Here is a 20,074-nt window from a genome sequence, read left to right on the forward strand (position 1 = left end):
AGGCAGCAGGAACTAAAAGAGCCAACTTTGAGGAAGTGTCTGATCTCGGCAGTAAACAGTAAAAGCTTAAGAAACACAAATACACAGATGACACAAATTCTGTCAGACAACACCATCTATTTTTATATGTATACAATAGATACAAAGTGGTTTTCTATCAGTCAATCTATCTATCACCTACCTGTCTGTCTATCTATCTATCTATCTATCTATCTGTCTATCTATCTATCTATCTATCTATCTAGAGATCTAACAAGAATCTATACACACACACACACACACACACACACACACACACACACACACATATATATATATATGTACACCAGAGGAGTGTTGTTTTGTATGTATCAGACTGGATGAGTCAGTAATATTCTTTTGAATATTGTTCAGAAAGCTTATCCCATTTAATAATTTTGCTTTGGTTATTTTGGCCATTCTTGTGTCATGGCTCGAACTGATATCAATGTTGCTCTGTTGAGCTGTCAGTCAGGCCACCACTCTTGGATGGATTGCTGTGAAATCATGTGTATGGGGGACCATGAATGTGCAACATTATTTATTTGTATTACAGGAATTGATTTGATCAAATCTATTCATCTATTTTAATCTAATACATTTGATTAGATTTAAATTTGATTTTAAAATTTGTTGATTTTAATTTGCTGCTTTGTATGCATCTTTGGTTTTGAAATCTACTTTATAAATCAAGACCATGATTATCATAGAGCCTGTGGTGAACTACTTTTCCATGAACCACAATAGTGAGAAGAACAATAGTGAAAACCAAGAAAGAGATGAGGATTTTTTTAAAGCAGTAACCACAGTTGCAGCTTAGCTTACAGAAGCCCTTTCACCCTCTTTTTCTGTCTCTTTCTTTCTTTGACTGCCCACTCTCAGTGAGACGGATCCCCTTCATGGTCTCTATTGCTCACTGATGTTGTGAGCTAAACTTCAATCCTAGAGAAAACAGGATTAGAGTCTGGCCCTAGATATGGTTTTACCTCCTGAAGACAACCATGCTAAATACCAATTGGTGCTATCCTTTTGTAGGGATTTCCCTGGAGTAACTGTGAGGACTAAAACTCCTTGTAGCAGACAAGGGAGGGGCCGACTGCTTTTGTTAGGTCCTCATTTGGATACAAATTGGAAAATGTTGATGTTAGATGGGTCAAAAGGATGAAGTCCGTGATGCTTCTGCTCCAGTGCCAACCGCAGCGATGTCAGTCCATTTTTGTGTCTAACTGACTGATTCACATCTTTCTGCAGGCCAGAGCAGGGGGAAGTGTGGGTAGTGACCATGACTGGGTTCCAAGAAAAAGGGCAAAGGTGAAAGACCAAAACAAAGTTAAGAGACGAGGAGGAGGATAGAGTAAGGACATAAATGAAGAAAAGAAAGAAACTGGTGAAAAACTATGCTGTCTATGTTTTAAAGTCAGTGTAAAGAAAAAGATTTATTTTAAAACAGATTATAAATGGTTGAAAATAATTGCTGAATTGTGGAGTTGAACTGTTGAACCATTTCTGTGGTTAGGAAATGGTGGCTCAATGATGTAAAGGGGTTACTAGCATGACCCCTCCCCCACTCTATAAGCACTACTTATAGATACTATTTTTACATCTGGTACTTTACAAAATGTCTTCTGAGACAATTGGGATTTACTTCAGATAATCTGCTGTTACTGGTGAATAGGGCCATTTTTGGTCAATGTTAGTGATCAAGGAATTGTTTTAAACACAGCGGAAATGTCAATTGACAGGCAGAGTCGCCAGAAGCTTCAACTACAGTACTGGCTTTGCAGCTAGGAGGATGGGTAGAGTCAACTTACACCGCCCGCAGCTTCTACTTCAGAACAGGCTGTGCAGCTGGGAGGTCCCCGGCCAGATGCAGAGTATTTGCTGGGGAGCACTTAACCAAAAAGCATGGCATGAGAGACAATAGCTCCAAGGTGACGGTCACAATGAAGCTGCCAAGAACTTTTCAGCAGAGAAGTGAGCGGTGTCACAAACTCAGAACACATTTATTATTGCTTTACACAGACTTTAAGAAGTTGATATAAAATATTCAGTGTACACAGTAAAATTTAAAAACATGTGAAAGTGAAATTATGAGTTACAACATTTTACATCAACTACATTCTACTTTTTTGACTGGTGCATTCAAGGTGATTTATATGATGTCATCGAAAACAGTAAAATAAAATACATTGTACAAGACTGTACTGAATATTGGCTGTACAAGTCTTGTTTGTGTCTTGTGTATTTGTTTGCTCAGACCTTCTGATCTAGACTAACTCGCCTTGTAGTTCAAAGGGAAGATCAGAATCTCTCTGTGGTTGTTGCACATCCATGAACTCCCTCAGTCTCTCAGGACCCTGCTGAGACACAGATTGCAACTCAATTACCACATACATGATATTACTGTACATAGATGATAAAACTGCCTTTTTATAAAGTTGAACATTTTAAACTAAAAACTGTGATATTAACCCATTTTAATTATTGTATAAAATAGGAACTCTAACCCTAGGCTGGGGTTTTGTTTACTGACCTGAGGGTAGGATGGTAATCTCCAGTCAGTCCTTTGATGAGGCAATCTGTGGTCAAACACGGTCAGAGGGGAAGGACGAAAGGAAGGCAGGACATCCTGGTATAGACCTTCTCTCACATCATCATAAAAATGGTTGTGAGGGAGGGGGGTAACATCTTACAATGCATGAGAATAAGGACATATATCAAAACATAATAAAAACAAAGACATACAAATTTTTTGGTAAAATATGTAGGTCAATAATTACTAATAACAAACATTACGATACTGTAATTACCCTTGGATGCTATTCTAAAGACAGACAGACATAGTTCCTGATTGGCTCAGACTGCATCATGTTTGGGATATGAGGTGTTTACTATTGTCCTGTTTACTTTGTAGTATATCTTTGTGTCATCAAGCTTACATTTTTCCTCAGGGTGTGGACTGAGAGGCGGCATGTAGTCACCGGTGGGGTAATAATGGGAACTTTCCTGATGTTAGTGAAACAAAAACAGGAGATAGCATCAGAATGACTTTAAGTAACTTTAGGTAAATGAGAATTCCAGGTGTTTTATGGATGGTTCGCCCCAAATTACACACGCACGAAAACAGACCCCAAAAATGTATTTTCTTAATCGACCCTAGAAGTAGTTGACCATGAAGTTATGTTTGGTTTTATTTACTAAGCTAAATACATCCATTTCTGACATTTCTGGATTTCTGCTTTCTCCCCAATAACGGAAGTGAAAAAAGTTAAAGTTAATAATGGAAGTGAAAAAAGTTGCTGTGAGCAGTTTTAATTGGAACCACAGAAGATGACAGAAGATATAGTCCCCATGAAAATTGTTGTCAGTGAGGTCTGGATTATGCAGGGTGATGGGCATATTTTCTATTGAAATGCTGCAGTTGATTTTTTTTAAACATAATTTTCCATTTCTGTGAGAATCACCTGCATTGTTGTGCTTATCTTAGAGACAGATATCTCAAAACCTGGGCAAATAAAACCAAAACTATTTGTATACATTTAGAAACCAAATGAGGGAATATATTTTGGGGTTATTTGGCTGAACTAACCCTCGCAGGTATGTGTTGTTCTAAATTAGAGTTGAGATAAAGCCTGTCTCCATGGGAATCTGAGGTTTCATTAAACTCCATCCTGACAGCACATTTGCTATCTGTTTTCTTTTACCTCACTCTACAGATTTCTTCAAGGTTCACATTCTTGTTGGCCTTTTTGAAGTACAAAATGATAATTTCTCTGAGATCGATGTGTATTTTGAATACTAATTATGCAGCATTGATCTATGTTCCATCTCTGTGAACAGCTAAAGGTTTCATTAGTTTATCTATCCACTTTCCTTGTTATGGATGAATTCTCCACTTCCTCTTCTGCCAGATTCCTTCACCCTCTGTCTAACCTCTTTCCTCTCCTCATCTGTTTACTCAACCTTTTCTGTATCTCAGCATATTTTTCTTACTGTCCCTTCTCTCATTCTGCTCTTCCCTCTCCTTAGTTCTGTTCTTACCGCTGCATAGCTCTCATAGACATTGCTGTCTGTTTCAGATTCAGAGTCGATGAGGAGGGTGCGCTGGGCTGCTTTGTTGATCTTTTCTCTGCTCTCATACTTATTGGAGTTGCTTACAGTTGAATGACTGGACCTGCATGGAAAAATCAGAAGGTGATTTTACTTGTCTGTACTTTTTTTGTTCATGTCACATGTTTGAGTTATTTTCAAACTTTCAAACAACTAAATAGTAGAGGTCAGCAATTACCTAGGGTGGGGGTGAGGGGGGTGGCGGTCCCCTAATAGGCTGTTTTGGATTCATTGCTGTTCACACTCATGTGTCTCTCATGCATCTCGAAGGTGTCCAGCTAATTGCTTGTGTTCAGATTTCGTTGCCTACATCACTTCCAGGTCTATTGCCAGACAATTACTGGATTTGTTTCATACAGGCTAGCTAGGAAAACAAAAATGTTTCAAGAACATTCCAACTGTTGAGATTGGGAGGACAGTCATTTGGCATTGGCGCGCTGTCAGCTAAACAACCACCACGTCCTGCATTGATGATGTATTTTTCTGTTATGTCCTTGTTGGGGATGCATCAGGACACATTAGGGTTTACACTACAAAAGATATATGTGCAAATACTTCCCAGACCACCCAAGCAAGCGGTTTGAGTGATTGGATCACAATGCATCTTGGTGGTTGTATACACTTGTATTTCATGCTGTCCACTTGCCACTTGCTGTCCAATTGCCCAAGATGCATTATAAAACCAATTGTAAACAGGGCCTCAAAAGTCTTAATAAGAATCTGTCATGTGGTATACTGTATATAGCTGTCTATTGCAGGATTGTGGTGCACGTTTGATGACACTAATATAAATGGATATTGACAGAAGCTTGTTTTGTTTTGTTTTAGTAGCTGGGTCAGCCAATGGATCAGGTCTCAGACTTCTTAGAGTGGATTGGATGTGTGTCTCTTTATTACTTCTACTGCAGGTCCTTAACTTACCCCTCCTCTCCATTCTTCTTCTTATCCAACCCACTGCCTTGCCTACCCCCTGCAGGGGGGAGACAGACACATGAGGAAAGACGCTTAGTGTTCAGAAATTAGAACTTGAAGAGAAAAACATCACTGAAATTGATCATATCAATAAAAAGGCCAAAGAGTGTGAATGAAAGTCAAGTAAGCTAGGAAAAATCTATGTTAAAAACCAGAGGGCAGAAGAAGGTGAGGAATGAAAAATAAAATACAGAGGGGGGTTGAACCTGACAGTTAGCCTGGAGAAGAAATAGAAAGAGACAGAGGAAGAGATAGAGGAAGGACATAAAGCTAGCAAATGAGATAAAAGATATGGACGAAACACAGAAGTGACAGCTTTGAGGGATGAATGTGGCAGGAGGTAGAGGCTTAGAGAATGAGCAGAAAGAGAGGAGACAGGATAGACAGATAGAAAGAGGGAGATGGGGAGATGAGAAGAGAATGAGAGGCTGAGCTGACAATCGCATCATGGTTCAGAGTAATTTCTTTAGAGTTTTGTTGAGGAATCAGGACATTATCATGACAGAAAGTGATGCAGGGAACACTATCACATCCTTAGATAAAAAGATCATTATGGTCACCTGGTTGGCCTTGCCTCTTTTTCCACCTTAGTCCAAAGAAGCAACCCAGTGAGTTCAGTGCCAGCAGAACTCCAAAGACCACTGTAAACACTACAGTCAAATAGGCTGGCAGTCCAGCTGCACCTGGTTCACAAAACATCGAAAATGAGCTCAATGCATAACAATGAAAGTTAAAGAGGATGTAATAAGGACATTTGGGAAGATATAAACTGGAGCAGACCCAACCACTCTCTCAATTGTCTTTATTGATAAAAGACTAGCAGAGGGGAAAAACTATGGGTGGGCGCCATGACGATGGCTACTCTCATAGAGCAAACATTAGCAGCCTTGGAGGTGCATACATTAACATGATTTAGCCAAATGAAGCTAGCTGCTGTGCAAATAGCAATTTCCAACTGCCCTAAAGAGCTTTTTTTAGGGAGCTGTGATTAAAGACTTACCCACTGAGTCATCATCTGTGGGTTCTTCTAGTTCATTCATGTCTGTAGAGAAAGACGAAAAACTAAAATGCCACACTTCTAAGCATAGTAAGCTGAACTTTAACATTGTTGTACAGTACAATACAATAATTTCACTGTCAGGCAGGGGTTACTCCAAACTGACCCTTGGTGGTGATGGTCAGTACTGCATTGTTGTCTGCATAGCCACTCTCTCCCATTGCATTGAGTGCATTGACAGAGAAATTATAGGTGGTGAGAGGCTGCAGGTCAGTGACAGTAAACACTGTCGCACTGGGAGGAAAGACGTCCACATACAGGAAGCTGGCTGAGCGCTCCCACAAGTATCTGTCAACCAAAAGGCACATACAATTATTTCATTATGAAAGCATGACATTTTTAAATAAACATCTTCTTTCAATGGCTCACCTTATACGGAATCTTTGTCGCAAACCACCGTTAAAGCCGGGGATCCACTCCAGAGTGACAGAGTCATGGCTGACACTGACCTGCCGAAACAATGTGGGAGGATCTGGGTGACCTAAAGGATGAACGAAAAGAAGAAATGTGGGAAAATCTAATGTTCTCTCTGGTTATTTGAAAAGCCTTTAGTTGTTCAGAAACTGAGAAATGTGCCATGAGACAGTCTCTGAAATAACACGAGGCCCTGCTGGCCAATAAGACTGTGCCTCCCTCTCTGCTTTGGAGCTGTTATATATGGACAAAGTGATTATGTTACAAGTGAGTGAAACTTTTGACAGAAATAGGAGAGGAAAAAACTATTTGATTATTTTCACAATTCCCATTGGACACATCTTTCAAATTCAGAGGGTGCAATCACAATCCCGTCATATTGAAATGTAGTGCACATGTCTGACTTTTTCACAATAAGATGAGTTTATCTGAAAAAGAAGGGTTTACCTCAGGGCAAAATGTTTGATTTGCGGTTGGAGAACTCTTGAATATGATTTCTGACACTTATAACATATTTTTAAGTACACTAAGTGTCGAAGATTTTATGAAAAAAACGGTAATAAATGCTGATGATAAATAATGAAAAAGTGAGTAAAATTAAAACAAGAAGGGGAAATGATCATCATGGTCAGAAGTTGTCAGTGAGCCTCCAAAGCATCCCCTGTTTATTTTCTTTTTTAACCTCTTCTTTATCAGTTTACTCTACAGGCACACCACTCATTTGCCTTTTCTTTAGGTTGTACTTGTATGAATGATCAGGAAACATGGGCAGAGTTATTGCGGATCCCTCGCAGAACAAAGTAACTGATTTGTCCAATATATCCAACCAAAGTCATGCAATGATGGATGGAGCCTCTTAATTATTATCAATATTGGGAACAAAGATCAAAGGCTAACCAGGTCTTCAGTCTGACATGAGGCACTGAATCAGTCTGGGTAGTGAAGAGAAAGTGGATTATTTTGTTTTTGGAGCATGGGAAAAAAGAACAGTGTTTTTCAGGGCAGAGAGAGAGATAGCCAAGGAGAGAAGGAGGAGAGATAGTTGAGCAGCAGCATAAGTAAGGGATGCTCCACTCATCTCTGACTCCAGGCTGCAGCCCAGTTTGTGGAGTAAATAATTCCCACTATCAGCTCCACTCATAAGATTTCAGGGCAAAGAGGTCAGTCTTATTTGGATCTCGCCTCCTTCAAATCCAAAAAGCACCACGCTAAGAAAAAAAAAACCTCTCTCTTCCTCTCGGGCTCTCAAATGATAAGGAAGCATTTAAAATGTATTATCACTGCTTCAGATTAATTATGAATATTCACAGTGCAAAATAACTGTGGAAAAACAGGGCCAATATTGGATTGTATTTTATGGTTTTTATCATAAACATTAAATGTGGTGTGTCCAATGGTGGCTATGGGCCTTCGCTGAGAGCACGACTGTGTTGATAATGTTGGAAGTGCAAGGATACAGTGGTAGCTTGAAGGCAGAAAAGTCTAAGCACACCGGGAGAGCTAAGTATATCAGTGCAGCATTATCTGAGAGAGAAGTGAAGTAGTGCTATAGGCTAAATGATGATAAGGTAGAGATACAGCAATGGAATACATTCCTTGAAGGGCTGGCACTCAGGAGCAATAACAGCTCTCTCCAGTTTACAGAATTCTGCATCTTCAATGGCCCTCCCACACTATTGTAATGTTGCTGGAAAAGGCTGATAAACCTTGGACGAGGCAGCATAGACACAATTATTTTGAGATGCTGCCAAATTAGAACCAAAGGAAAAATTTGTGCTCCACTGCCAAGTAGTTGATATGCATAGTCCCTACATGGACTGTCCCTACATGTGCCCTAACCACTGACTTTGATCATTTTCCATTAATTTAAAGCTACATTAGGTGATTTATGACCACTAGGGGGCAGGTAGACTCCAACACAACTGGCAGCAACACAGGCCTAGTATTCGTAGGGATTTCTAGTTGCTTTCGCTAGGCTTAGACTGCTGGGGGACTCCCACTCCCATGATGCACTGAGCTCCTCTCTCCTCCTCTCTCTCTCTCTCTCTCTCTCTCTATCCATCCATCTATATCCATTAACATTCATGTACCACTAATACATTCAATAACCTAAACTTCTTCCCCGGAGTTGTCTGTGCTTTCTCACCTCACAGGTAATCTGGGCCTGTAGACGTCCGGATTGGTTTAGCTCTCTAACTCTGTGTTTTCATCTTTAGTTTACCAGATGATTGACCTTCTTTCCTTTTAGGCTATCTGCCATTTTGTGCTGGGCAGGTAGCCTACACTCTGAGGCACCTAGCCAGTAATGGGCTCACCCACATTACTCACTGGCTCACTCAGCCAAGTTTGATCAAAATAAATGTTGTCACAATAAATGTTCATATATATATATATACAGTCCTGTGTCTTAGGCCACCACTGTCATACAAACAGAAAATACAGGAAATATGTACACAAAATTCAACATTAATTACTAATTAATATTATTCATTAAGGTTCCATTCCATTTAGGTTTAAGAGAACCAAGTTCCTGCTATTGCTCAAGTGTAAGGGGAGGTCACACTAAATACTTGCCACTTTAGCCAATAGAAGCTGTTTTCTTTTTCTGTTTTTTTAATACTGCTTACACAGTCTCTGTATTTTCTGGTTGTATTCTATTAAAGAGACTGAAAAATAATTAGACACCAAGGCTAATGGTGGCCTAAGACTTTTGCACAGTCTGTATATCTGCAGACTATAAGCAAAGTGATGAGGGACTTTGAGGTGTGTCAGTTGAAAGAAATGATGTGGAAATGTTACATTTCTAACTAAATTTGACAGATTTTCCTGCTATTTACAGATAATGGGGGCCCAAGAGACACAGTGCTCTCTGACAAGTCTTAGGCCACCATTAGACTTGTTGTTTTAGCAATGCTATAATGACCATATATAATTATTTCTTTGCACAGTACTGTATATGGAAATAAATGAATGTGAATTAATTGTTGACTTGATCTGTGTGTGTTGACTTTGTCATCTGATTAAAACTGTTGAAATAAGTTCTAGGGAGTCTCCAGAATGGTTTCTCTGGTTCTGACACGCAGACCCTCATGAGCTGCCTTCAGCCAAACCAGCTGTTATCTCTAAACAATGTTTTAAATGTTTAATATTTCAATGTGTTCATCAGCCCACAACGAGGTCAGACTCACTATACCACTCACTGGTGGTATAGTGCTTTCTTCTGGCCACCCTGATGCGGGTTCACCCATAGCTGCAAGAAGTAAGGGTGCTTGGGGTGCTGCAACTTCCAGATGACTCGCAGTCTATGACCCAATTTGTGTTGTTGCAATAAATAATTTTTTTCTGTCATGTGCAAGGTGGTCCATCAAAAACAGACCCTGTGTGAAAAGACAGTGAAGTAGTTAAAAAGAACTGGCTCACGGACCTGAATCAGAACTGTATCAGGTAGCCTGACTTCTAAAAACTGCAGTTATGAACTTGACAGCACAGAGGAAACTCTCCAGAGGAAACAGAATTAAACTTTTAGCTTTTGAAATGAATTTTTTAGACAGCTCTGATGGAGCTTGGGATTTTGCAGGACCTTACAATTTCGTTGTATGAACCTGGACTGTGTGTGTGACATTATGGATGTGTAAAAGAACACAGAACATTAATTAACATTAGATCCTGACTAGGAGTGTAACAGTATTTGTATTCGTCCCGAACCGTGATAGTACGGGCGTCATGGTTAGGTCAGTCATGCGACATATATGTCTGAGTGAGTTTTTTAAAAAGTCATGTCCTCACTTTAATCCAGGTGTCGGTAATGAGTCTATAAGATGCCAGAAACAGTCATTACAGAAGAAGAAGAAGCAGTTACAAAAAAGGACAAAGAAGAGAAGTGATGGAAAGTGTGGAGTTGGAGGAGCCGCCTGCTTTTTTATTTTGTAGTCAATTGGTGTCTGTTCAAAATAAATGAAAAAAGCTAGTCTTTTACATGTGATTTTTTGTTTTCCGTTGTACCAAACCGAACCGTGACCCCCATACCAAGGTACGTACCAAACCATGACTTGTGTGTACCGTTACACCCTTAATCCTGACTGATCCTGTCGGCATGTTGGGAGATATAAACAATAAGAAGTTGTACCTTGTACGTAAATGCACACAGCACTTATTGTTTTTGCTGTGGTGGGATCGCTTCAAGTATTTAATAAACTCAAACATTTTTTGGTGATTGGAAGTGTGTGCTTAATAGTTAAAATCCCTGCAACACCAACTGACTTCATGTTCTTGTGGCTATGGGTTCATTCGCAGGTTTTTGTGCCATTTATGAACCAAATTCACAGCTAAATCTGTATATATTTCCCATTACAGCCATGAATGGAAAATCAAGGTGCTTCTGCCTCTGCTGGTTCAGCATGTTGGGTAAGGGTTAGGGTTATGTTTGTTCTTTTTTCTTCTTTGACAGTTTTGCTGGAAAACATGGTCCACCCACTTTTGTATTGGCCCTCCCAAAATACAATCTATGCCAATGCCACTGGGGGTGGTGAGACTCAACCACATAGTGCTGGTTAGGAAACGAAAACAATTAATTAAAAGTGGATTCAAGTGGCTCCAGTTTTGTAAAGCTGCAGAGTTCGATGTTTATATAGTCACCTGACAGATTAATTTGAATACATTTAAAAAAATGTTTCATGCAGTTTTAATATATTGTTGCTCTGTATGGAAAACCAATTGAACTAAGCAGACCATTTTAAAACCCACTGAATTATCTGAAAAATGTGCCACAAACAGGGTTGTTGTATTTTTTAGTTACACAGATACAGTACTTGTGCTGACGAGCTGGATGTCTAGTCTGTCTTCCCCAAGTGAGTTGCGAGCAGTACAGCTGAAGACAGCATAGTCCAGAACTGCGCTCACATTTACCACTTGGACTGTGCTTGTGTGGAAGGAACCCTCCCTCATAGTCCGCTCTTCATACCTGCAGCACGCATGGATGCATACACACACACACACACAAACACACACACACACACACACACACACACACACACAGACACACACACAAAGAAAGGGATATCAATCCTAAGCAGGCAGACAGCAGGGATTTCAATGTCCTGCAGATTGCAGTCACCCAATTTCACACATCAAAGGAGCATTAAACAGGTATTTGCATAGTGAAAAGCAAAGTATAAATGCACTAAATCTGGATTTAGTGGTGAACTAGCAAGAAATAGCAAAATAATATATTATTGTACAACCTAATGTGATTGTGAAGATTCATCTACATAGCCAAATGCAGACAGTAGCAGCAAAATTGATAATGAAAATAATGGCAAGAAAAGGATTTCAAATAAAATAATGTTTTCTCTCTAACCTGGGGTTTGCAAAGTCCATGAGCACACCTTTTTTTTCCCAAGTGAAGTCGACACGAGGAATACCCTCTGCCTGACATACTACCTCAGCTGTAGCGGTGCCATCCCCTCTACTCGCTACCTTCCTCCACTGGGGTCCTTTCTGAAGCTCTGGTTTGACTGCACAAGACAGGATGAGCATAAAGCTTACTCATGGAGAAACCAGACACAATACAGGATTAAATGTATACATGTAATTATTTATAGGAACAAAAGCGTGCATTTTCGTACAAATAACTATCCATGTATGTTCTGAACTCACACTGCACTACCAGCTGCACATCTGCACTGGCAGGGGGTGCTATGCCATTATTGACAATGCACTGGTAAAGTCCAGCATCAGCCCGAGTGACATTATGGATGGTCATGAGGCCTGATTCCTCTTCCTGGGTCTCCTCTCCCATTTCCACCTCCTCCTCTCCCTGTGGAATACAGATTGAGGGTGAATAAGCACAGGACAGCAGCTATCCCTCAATACACTCTCTCCTCCTCCTGGGTGAGGGTTGGAGATGGGGGGGCTGTACGAAAGAGCAAAACAGATAGACAGTGAGGGAGAACTGAGCAGGAAACAATCAGGACTTGAGGCGGGGATGAGAAGGGCGTCAGGGGAGTGAGCTCTGAGGATAGAAAAGGATAATGCCAAGGGTTGGAGAGCCACAGGGAAAGAGAAAAGGGGGGGCTGTGCAGGTTGAAAGCGGGACACACAGTACTGCCAGGGGGTGGGTTAGACTGGAGAAGGCATCAGTAGATACAGAGACCACGCCACATTGACAAATGTGCCCTTTAGTCACGCAGCAGTAATGAAAGCTATTTCTCTGGATTTGGGCTGAGTGTGGAGCTGGAAGAGGTGGGGTGGAAGGATAGTTAGAGCCAGTGAAAAATGGTGCATCGGTGCATTTAGAAAGGCCAACGGTAAACGGCGAGAACGAATAAAATAATAGAAAGGAAGCCAGATAAAGGAAATATAATTCATGAGATGACTGTGTTTCTGTGTATGTGTTTGTGAGTATATACTGCTCTCACCAGCCATTTCCAAGAGAACATGTCAGGTATAATGGGGTTGGCATCTGCCACACATATCAGGTCTGCTGTTTCCCCCAGGTTCACAAACACAGGGTCTTTCTCTGCCTTAACACCCGGTGCATCTGAGATTAAGAAAAAGGGACAAGGCTAAGGCAGGACCAAAGGTTAACATGCCAACCTGGGACACATCATTTGCCAACCCATTAAACATGGCATGCTGCATTGATATAATTACTCTTTAACTCATTTGTCTTTGAACTTGTTCATAACCCCGTCCTAATTGGCCTCTAAGTTTCAGATACAAAGCCATTAACCTCTCTATATGTTAGAGCATTGCAGATGCTTTTGGAACCATTTGGTCATGTCACTCAAAAGCCCCTCTACTGACGGTACATCCCAATTCTGACTATGGCAGACTGGTCTCTTCTTCCTCTCTTGATTCATCATTTCATGCATCTATCCATCAAATAACTTCTGCTTCGCCATCACATTTTGACTGCATGGTTCCTCTTCTTGTCTCTATTTGCCTCTACCTGACAAGCTTTTTATACTTCCCTTGGGTGTCATGTACAATGTACAATACGACCATTAGTGCCTACTTGTCTAAACTTATGTTCACACTTGAAGAACAGTGGTGGGAAACACTTGAGAGACACAGACCTCTGGGTTGGTTGGATCCACCCGTGTTGGCCTGCTAACCAAGACAGACATTGTTAAGTGGGCTACACTGCCACCCATAAAAGCTACTACAATCCTCCATACATAATGAATATCTACAACTGTCAAGCCCAGTCAGATCAGGACGGCAGAATCCATTAGGCTTGTACCATGGGCTTTGGTGATTCGGGCAGACCTACATTTTCAACACTTCCATTATTAAATCATCACTATTGGGGCAGAGGGCCTGGAGCTCCAGGCTGGGCCTGGGGCAGCAGTGGAGGTGCACGGCCTTGCATGGAGGCCTAATGAATGAGGCATGTTTGCTGGGTAGTGGCTGAATGTCAATATTGTTTGGGTGTGTCCGTGTGTGCGGGTGCCCCAATACTTTAGACAGCTTTAGACATGTTCAAAAACATGCTGTCGCTGGCCTACAGATTCAAAGCCAGTTCACAAAATGAAAAATCATTTGCAAAACTTCAGGTTGGTCCCTGTATTTAAAAAGGAATACAGTCTGCTCAACAGAGATGAATGATGTGGTTGATTTCTGACCCACAGAGCCCCACAGGTATACCTGCATATCTGGCATGTTAGAACCAATTCTATATTTACTCTCCCTCCTCTCTTTTTTATTTTGTATTTTTCTTCTATGTGCTCTTAGAGACTTTACTATAAATTGCTGTAAACTATCAAGCTAGCTACAATAGTAAATTGTGAAAAGACAACACAAAGTGACAAAACTATTATTAATATGTGCAAAGTAATCTACAGGCATGAGTATTGACATTTATTTCTATTGTTGTGAATGTCTTTTGTTTTAATGATCACACAGAAAATTACTTGTACTGTTAACATGTGCCTGCTCATGCATACTCTGTGTGTGGGTTCTTACACTGGACATCCAGCATGATGGAAATTTGGTTGACACCCTCATCATTTGTACACTTAACAGTGTAAACTCCTGCGTCCCTCCTTGTCACATTCTTGATCTGCAGCGAGAATGCGTCGGACGAGTCATAGTGCAGATCCCTCTCTATTTATGAAAACATGAACACACACACACGCACACATACAGACACACATGCAAACCAATGGTAAATTAAGTATTCATTACACGCTCATCAACTGCATGTCCTCTGGCCACTGGTCTCTAAGTGACATCTAATCCTGCATTATTGATTGGACTGGCTGGATTCCCACATCTAGCCAACAATAAGCTGCGTGAGAGAAACCTTCTGTACCACAGCACTCAAAATATAATAGGTGGGTTTTCACATACAGGATACAGTTATTCTGTGGTGGGGGCTGTGTGTTTTGGAACTAACAGAGTTAACATAGAAAGAGATTGGGTGCAGCAGGGTGACATCGGCCTGGAGGGGAAGCCAGGTTTAGAACCGTTGTGTTGTATTCAGGGAGACAGCAATCCTCATTTAGACTGCATACATTAGAGCCATAATGAGAATCACATTTGGCAGGGTCCCATGCTGGCTAACCTGCCATGTTTTATTCAGACCCCGAATGGCAGAGCTGAGTGCTTATTTGCTGGCTCAGCTCAACTAGGACCTAGTTTATAGAGCCATCACACAGCCCTGGATCACCTATGACCAGCTTCTCCCTGCGATGCAGCCAAACACAGGAGACCTCCTCTGGGTTAGCTGAGACCAGCAGTGGGATGGTTGCCATGTCATCCTCCACCACCTGGACCTGTGTTGGCTGGTCTGGGCTGAACTCTGGTGGGACTGACACAGAAACAGCACACAAATAGAGCTACAGTAAGTTGGATTTGCACCAAAAATACATGAGCAAAAGGTACAGATACAAAATGACAAGAACCAGCAAGACAGGAAACAAACACACACAAAACATGTTGAGCATGAAAGCAGAGAGAGACACTAATGAGAGTCAAACCAGTAGAAAGTCGACATCCTACCAATAATTCCAGATCTAACCAACTTCACACACTTAGAGAACTGGGGGAGTAAGGTAATGCGGGAGGGAGAGGGACAGGCATTAAAACGACGAGTGACAGTACTGTTGTCCAACTGCAGCTCAGCACAAACACACAGTGACATTCCTTCATGCTCATACACAGCACCAAGCTTTGAAGCAGTGGCTGGCTGCTGCCTGTGAAATGGCATCAAAGACAAACATGGCCATGCAGCAAAGCAAATGCACAATTAGGACACACTGCCGCAGAGCTCAACAGACCCACAAATCACAACAAAGGTTTTCAGTAAACAAAAAACACACACATACACATATTATGAGCAAAAGTACACCAGCAAAGCAGCTCACATCCCCACCATTATAGATCATCATTATGCATCGTTTAAGATTTATGCAAACCACATCTCTTGATCACTCGCCAAGAAAAAAAGGAGGAAACAAACAAACCAAGAAAGACAGAAGGAAAAAAACTACATAACCCTCCACTTACACAGCACATTGAGTTTGAAGAATGTGTTGGCCCCCTCAGCTAGCACATGACTGTAGGCCTGGCATATGACCCTCTGGTTGTGATGCTGTGAAGTCAAATTCAGGGATAGAGAACTCATCACTGAAACTCCACCAAACTGAGCTTCCTTGGGTTGGCTCTCCACCCCCTGGAACCTAGAGCAAAAATCCCATCCAGCAAATCCAATCAATAGAGTAGTTTAAGTTCACCAAACAATCATGGATATTTCCACATTTAACAGGATAAGCATCATTCATTCAGACTTGTTTTGAAAGTGTTTAGCCCCTATCAACATGTGTCACTGGAACTATTTGCTATGGGCTTTTCCACCCACTGCCTTGCCAAACCTGAGTGGGCCCAGACTCCAAGAGATGTTGGCCTTTGGGTTGCTACTTCCAGCCAGGCACTTCAGTGTTAACGTCTGGCCCTGATGTAGCACCTCCTGGTCAGCTGTGATCTTCATACTTATTGCTGTAACTTGGGGACCAATGAATAAACAAGAAAACACAATCTTGACTGACAATTAAGATCAAGAATACAAAATGCTGAAAATCAGTGCAAATAGGTTCATATCAGACCCATGATCTGATATTGTACTTTTTCTCTCAGTTAGACTGGAATTAAGGTTGGGCTGTGCTTCAGTGTAACTTACACTGAACCATGAGCTTAGTATGGGCAGAGATGGTCTTCATTGCCTCATTTGTGGCATCACAGCGGTAGGTAGCCATGTTGTCACTTGGAATCAGAACCAGGACCAGCTCTCGAGCCACACTGATATCAAAGGATGTCTGCTTCAGGGCACCTGCCACTGTCTTCCCATTCTACAACAGGAGGGAGTGATATTACACATTCAAGTGTATGTACTCTGGGTATGCTAACACACACATATAGATAGACATGTCTATATGAACTGACCTTGAACCAAGTAAGGGTTGCAGCGGGATTCCCTCCAGTGGCAAAGCAGATGAGACGAACCTTTGTCCCTGAACGAAGAGGGACATCTTGAGGAGGAGCTTTAAGCCATACCTTTTGAGGGGGGTCTATCAAAAAAAGAGCACAAAAGTTTCAAAATTCTGTACAATTCTTTCACAATTTTAGTTGATGTTTAGCAGTGGAATTCATATTTAGAACCATCACTGGCATGTGTAAGGAGTTGAAGTCAATGTCAGTCATGAAAGACTCTCTTCATTTTAAAAATCTGGTCGAACAACATTTCTTCTAACAAAAATAACAAGGCAGACTGAAGCATAGTTGCTGATTCTGTGACCATGATTACATTTGTCAAGTGCTGTTTGCTTTTTCATTTGTTGACATTTAGAGTTGTGTTTATAATTGACCCCTGCTGAAGCACTATTGATGTATCAAATGATAAATATGTCGCTCAACTATGATATTTTATGGTGGTTATACCCACCTAAAATACAAACATTTAAAAAAAACTAAACTCACTTACGGTAGACAGTGAGTTTGGTGATCTGGGTCTTGGAGAAGTGTGTGCCTTCGTTGAAAGCCTCACAGGTGAGTTTAAGCCCATCCTCTTCCCGGGAGACCTGGTGGGTCATGTTGGACATGGTTGTCATCCCACCATTGTCTCCCTGCAGACACAAAGCACAAATGAGAGCTCAGTCAGTGGACAGAGAGCCTTGGTTTCTGGCATTTTCTGTCTTAGGGAAGAGAAAAAAAATCAGAGAAAAACAACCTACATTGGATTGTCTGGCGAATACAGATGGCAAATTAGCTGCTGTAATAACTGATGTTGTGCATGGTCTGAGATAAATAAGCATATTCATCTGACTCGCCTCCTTTGCACACTGTTATAAATTGAGCAAAGCATCATTTTGCACCTGCATGATAGTGGTCATGCCTATGCAGCACATCTGGTTATTAAAGCTATTATTGAGGTGATTACTGTAAAAGCCACAGTCAGAAAGACTAACAAAGACACCGGACAGGAGCGTCAGTCTTCATTAACCTCACACTGTTTCAGATGCTTTAAAGCTCACACACAGCACACTGAGTGCCTTGTGTAAGATCAAATGAAAATGCTGCTGCCAGATGAATAAAGAGCTTGTTTAATAATGCTCATCTTCTGTGTCAGCTTTTATTCAATACTTATTAACATACACAAAAGAGGAGAAGAGCGGCAGAATACGCTTTTTTGGAATCGACTGGTGATTCATTTGCAAAGCTGCAGCGGGCCTATTCAGAGACTGCTCATGGTCATACCATTTTCTTTCATCTATGGAGGTTCACGTGAGGTCAAATCGCATATTGAGGATTCTGCTAATTCAAGGGGATGGCTTTTAATAATTTTTTGTTGATTCCCTAAAGGCAAGCTTGACTGAAGGGCACTTTATCTGTCATGCCTTTTGCCTTGTGTTCACAAAAAAAGAAACAAAAATATGCCCCCCAGCATGATCACCAATTATAAGACATTGGGCCAGAAGCAAGAACCACTCGTATGCCTAGATTCGTTCTTAAACCATGCGTACCAGTGATTTACGAGGATTTGCTGTATTCACCAATTTTCTTGTATTTTGGATTTTCTCTTAGGTACGAACAAAATTTACGAGTGGTGCAGACCTGTCGTACCTGTCAAGCACAACCAACCTGCAGTCCTCCAAAGCAATAAAACATGACTGTTACTGTCTAATTGTCTAATGGCGTGCCAAGGATATCATGTCTTTTGGGGGAACTCAAATTTTTCCGGGGGGGGGGGGGGGGGGGGGGGGGCGACATCATATACTAGATGAGCAAGATATGATAATCCCCTAATGAACATATAACACCTCCACACAGGTATCAAGACCAAACAACACTGTATGATATAATACAGCCAAGCACGATACGGTAGCTATACTACAGAGTGATGTAACCTACTGTAGTCTATCAGCACAAAAGACACAGAGAGGTCGAGCTGTTGAACTGTTACCCTCATCTCCAACTTCTTCTGCCAGCTTGCCCATTGTCATCCCGGGTGTTAGCAGGTCTGTGCTGACAGCAATCCGGCAGCAGGTGTAACATCAGCAGTTGAGCTTCAGAGTCAACTGACCTGGATTTTCTTTTTAACATCACTGTATGCTGACTACCACTTAACAGAGAAATGAATAATGTCGATCCGCAGGCTGAGCGTACATTATATTCTCAGTATTTTAGAGACCCCTGAGTAATGGGTGTGAACTAAAGAGGATGTAGGCAATGAGCAAGTGTATACTATGTCCCATTCATTAAATTGCACTTCTGAATCCATAATCATGATGACATTACTCTGTTTGTAAAATTATTAGGCTATTTAGTAGAAGAAGTAGTAGAAGTAGGCTATTTAAGAATTTAGGTAGATATATCAGTCATTTAAATTGACAATTGAAACTAATTCAAGCTTACAATATAAATATTAGCGGCCGAAACTACAAAGCGACTTGTCCACAGCTACTTTTCCACAGTTACTTTTCCACAATATAAACTGACTATTTATTCATAACTTTTATTCATTAAATTGAAATATTACTTATCAAAGTAATAGTTTAACTCCCTGGCTGATGACATCCCCTGGCATAATTCATGTTCTGTCATTTTTGTTTTAATTTCTGTGACGGTGCAACAGCTGAGACAGCGTTCACAGCACGGGTCATTTTTCCTTATTCTTTGTCTTTCTCAGGACCTTTAATTCCACAACTTACACACTAAATAATAATATGTGTTTCTGTTGACCTATTTCTGAGAGCGGGACCTCAGTCTGAGAGCTTGTAAAGTTCTTATTCTTAGTCTAGTGCCATTTTCATGAATGGAGCTTCTCCACAACCTGCCAGACATCTGACCTTATATGGTATTTTGGGGGCGTCATTCATGTTAATTTACTATTCTCTGGAAAGCGGGTTCAGGTGGGATTCATCATGTTTACGAAGGTCATTTAAGACTGTTTCCTGGTGATACAAGTGTTTGGTAAATCTGACGTGGCACACTCGTAAATTCCAC

General features: G+C 41.0%; 1 protein-coding gene across 1 annotated transcript in view; it reads right to left on the reverse strand.

Moving 5' to 3' along the window:
- Positions 1 to 2,160: 2,160 nt before the first annotated feature.
- The window catches only part of nphs1 (NPHS1 adhesion molecule, nephrin), a 41,966-nt gene continuing 24,052 nt past the window's right edge, over positions 2,161 to 20,074 (reverse strand). The window contains exons 10-29 of the mRNA XM_053327583.1: positions 17,553 to 17,694; positions 17,015 to 17,139; positions 16,752 to 16,920; positions 16,447 to 16,576; positions 16,082 to 16,254; positions 15,243 to 15,383; positions 14,537 to 14,677; positions 12,988 to 13,109; positions 12,227 to 12,386; positions 11,928 to 12,084; positions 11,380 to 11,531; positions 6,527 to 6,638; positions 6,264 to 6,445; positions 6,101 to 6,142; positions 5,661 to 5,783; positions 5,050 to 5,098; positions 4,060 to 4,192; positions 2,958 to 3,024; positions 2,552 to 2,706; positions 2,161 to 2,375 (exon numbers count right to left, since the gene is read on the reverse strand). Coding sequence (XP_053183558.1) covers positions 2,286 to 2,375; positions 2,552 to 2,706; positions 2,958 to 3,024; positions 4,060 to 4,192; positions 5,050 to 5,098; positions 5,661 to 5,783; positions 6,101 to 6,142; positions 6,264 to 6,445; positions 6,527 to 6,638; positions 11,380 to 11,531; positions 11,928 to 12,084; positions 12,227 to 12,386; positions 12,988 to 13,109; positions 14,537 to 14,677; positions 15,243 to 15,383; positions 16,082 to 16,254; positions 16,447 to 16,576; positions 16,752 to 16,920; positions 17,015 to 17,139; positions 17,553 to 17,694 — 2,565 coding nt within the window. The 3' untranslated portion in view covers positions 2,161 to 2,285. The remainder of the gene's footprint in view (positions 2,376 to 2,551; positions 2,707 to 2,957; positions 3,025 to 4,059; positions 4,193 to 5,049; positions 5,099 to 5,660; positions 5,784 to 6,100; positions 6,143 to 6,263; positions 6,446 to 6,526; positions 6,639 to 11,379; positions 11,532 to 11,927; positions 12,085 to 12,226; positions 12,387 to 12,987; positions 13,110 to 14,536; positions 14,678 to 15,242; positions 15,384 to 16,081; positions 16,255 to 16,446; positions 16,577 to 16,751; positions 16,921 to 17,014; positions 17,140 to 17,552; positions 17,695 to 20,074) is intronic.

The sequence above is a fragment of the Scomber japonicus genome, chromosome 10 (assembly GCF_027409825.1).
Source record: "Scomber japonicus isolate fScoJap1 chromosome 10, fScoJap1.pri, whole genome shotgun sequence".
In the NCBI taxonomy this organism is placed as follows: Eukaryota; Metazoa; Chordata; class Actinopteri; order Scombriformes; family Scombridae; genus Scomber; species Scomber japonicus.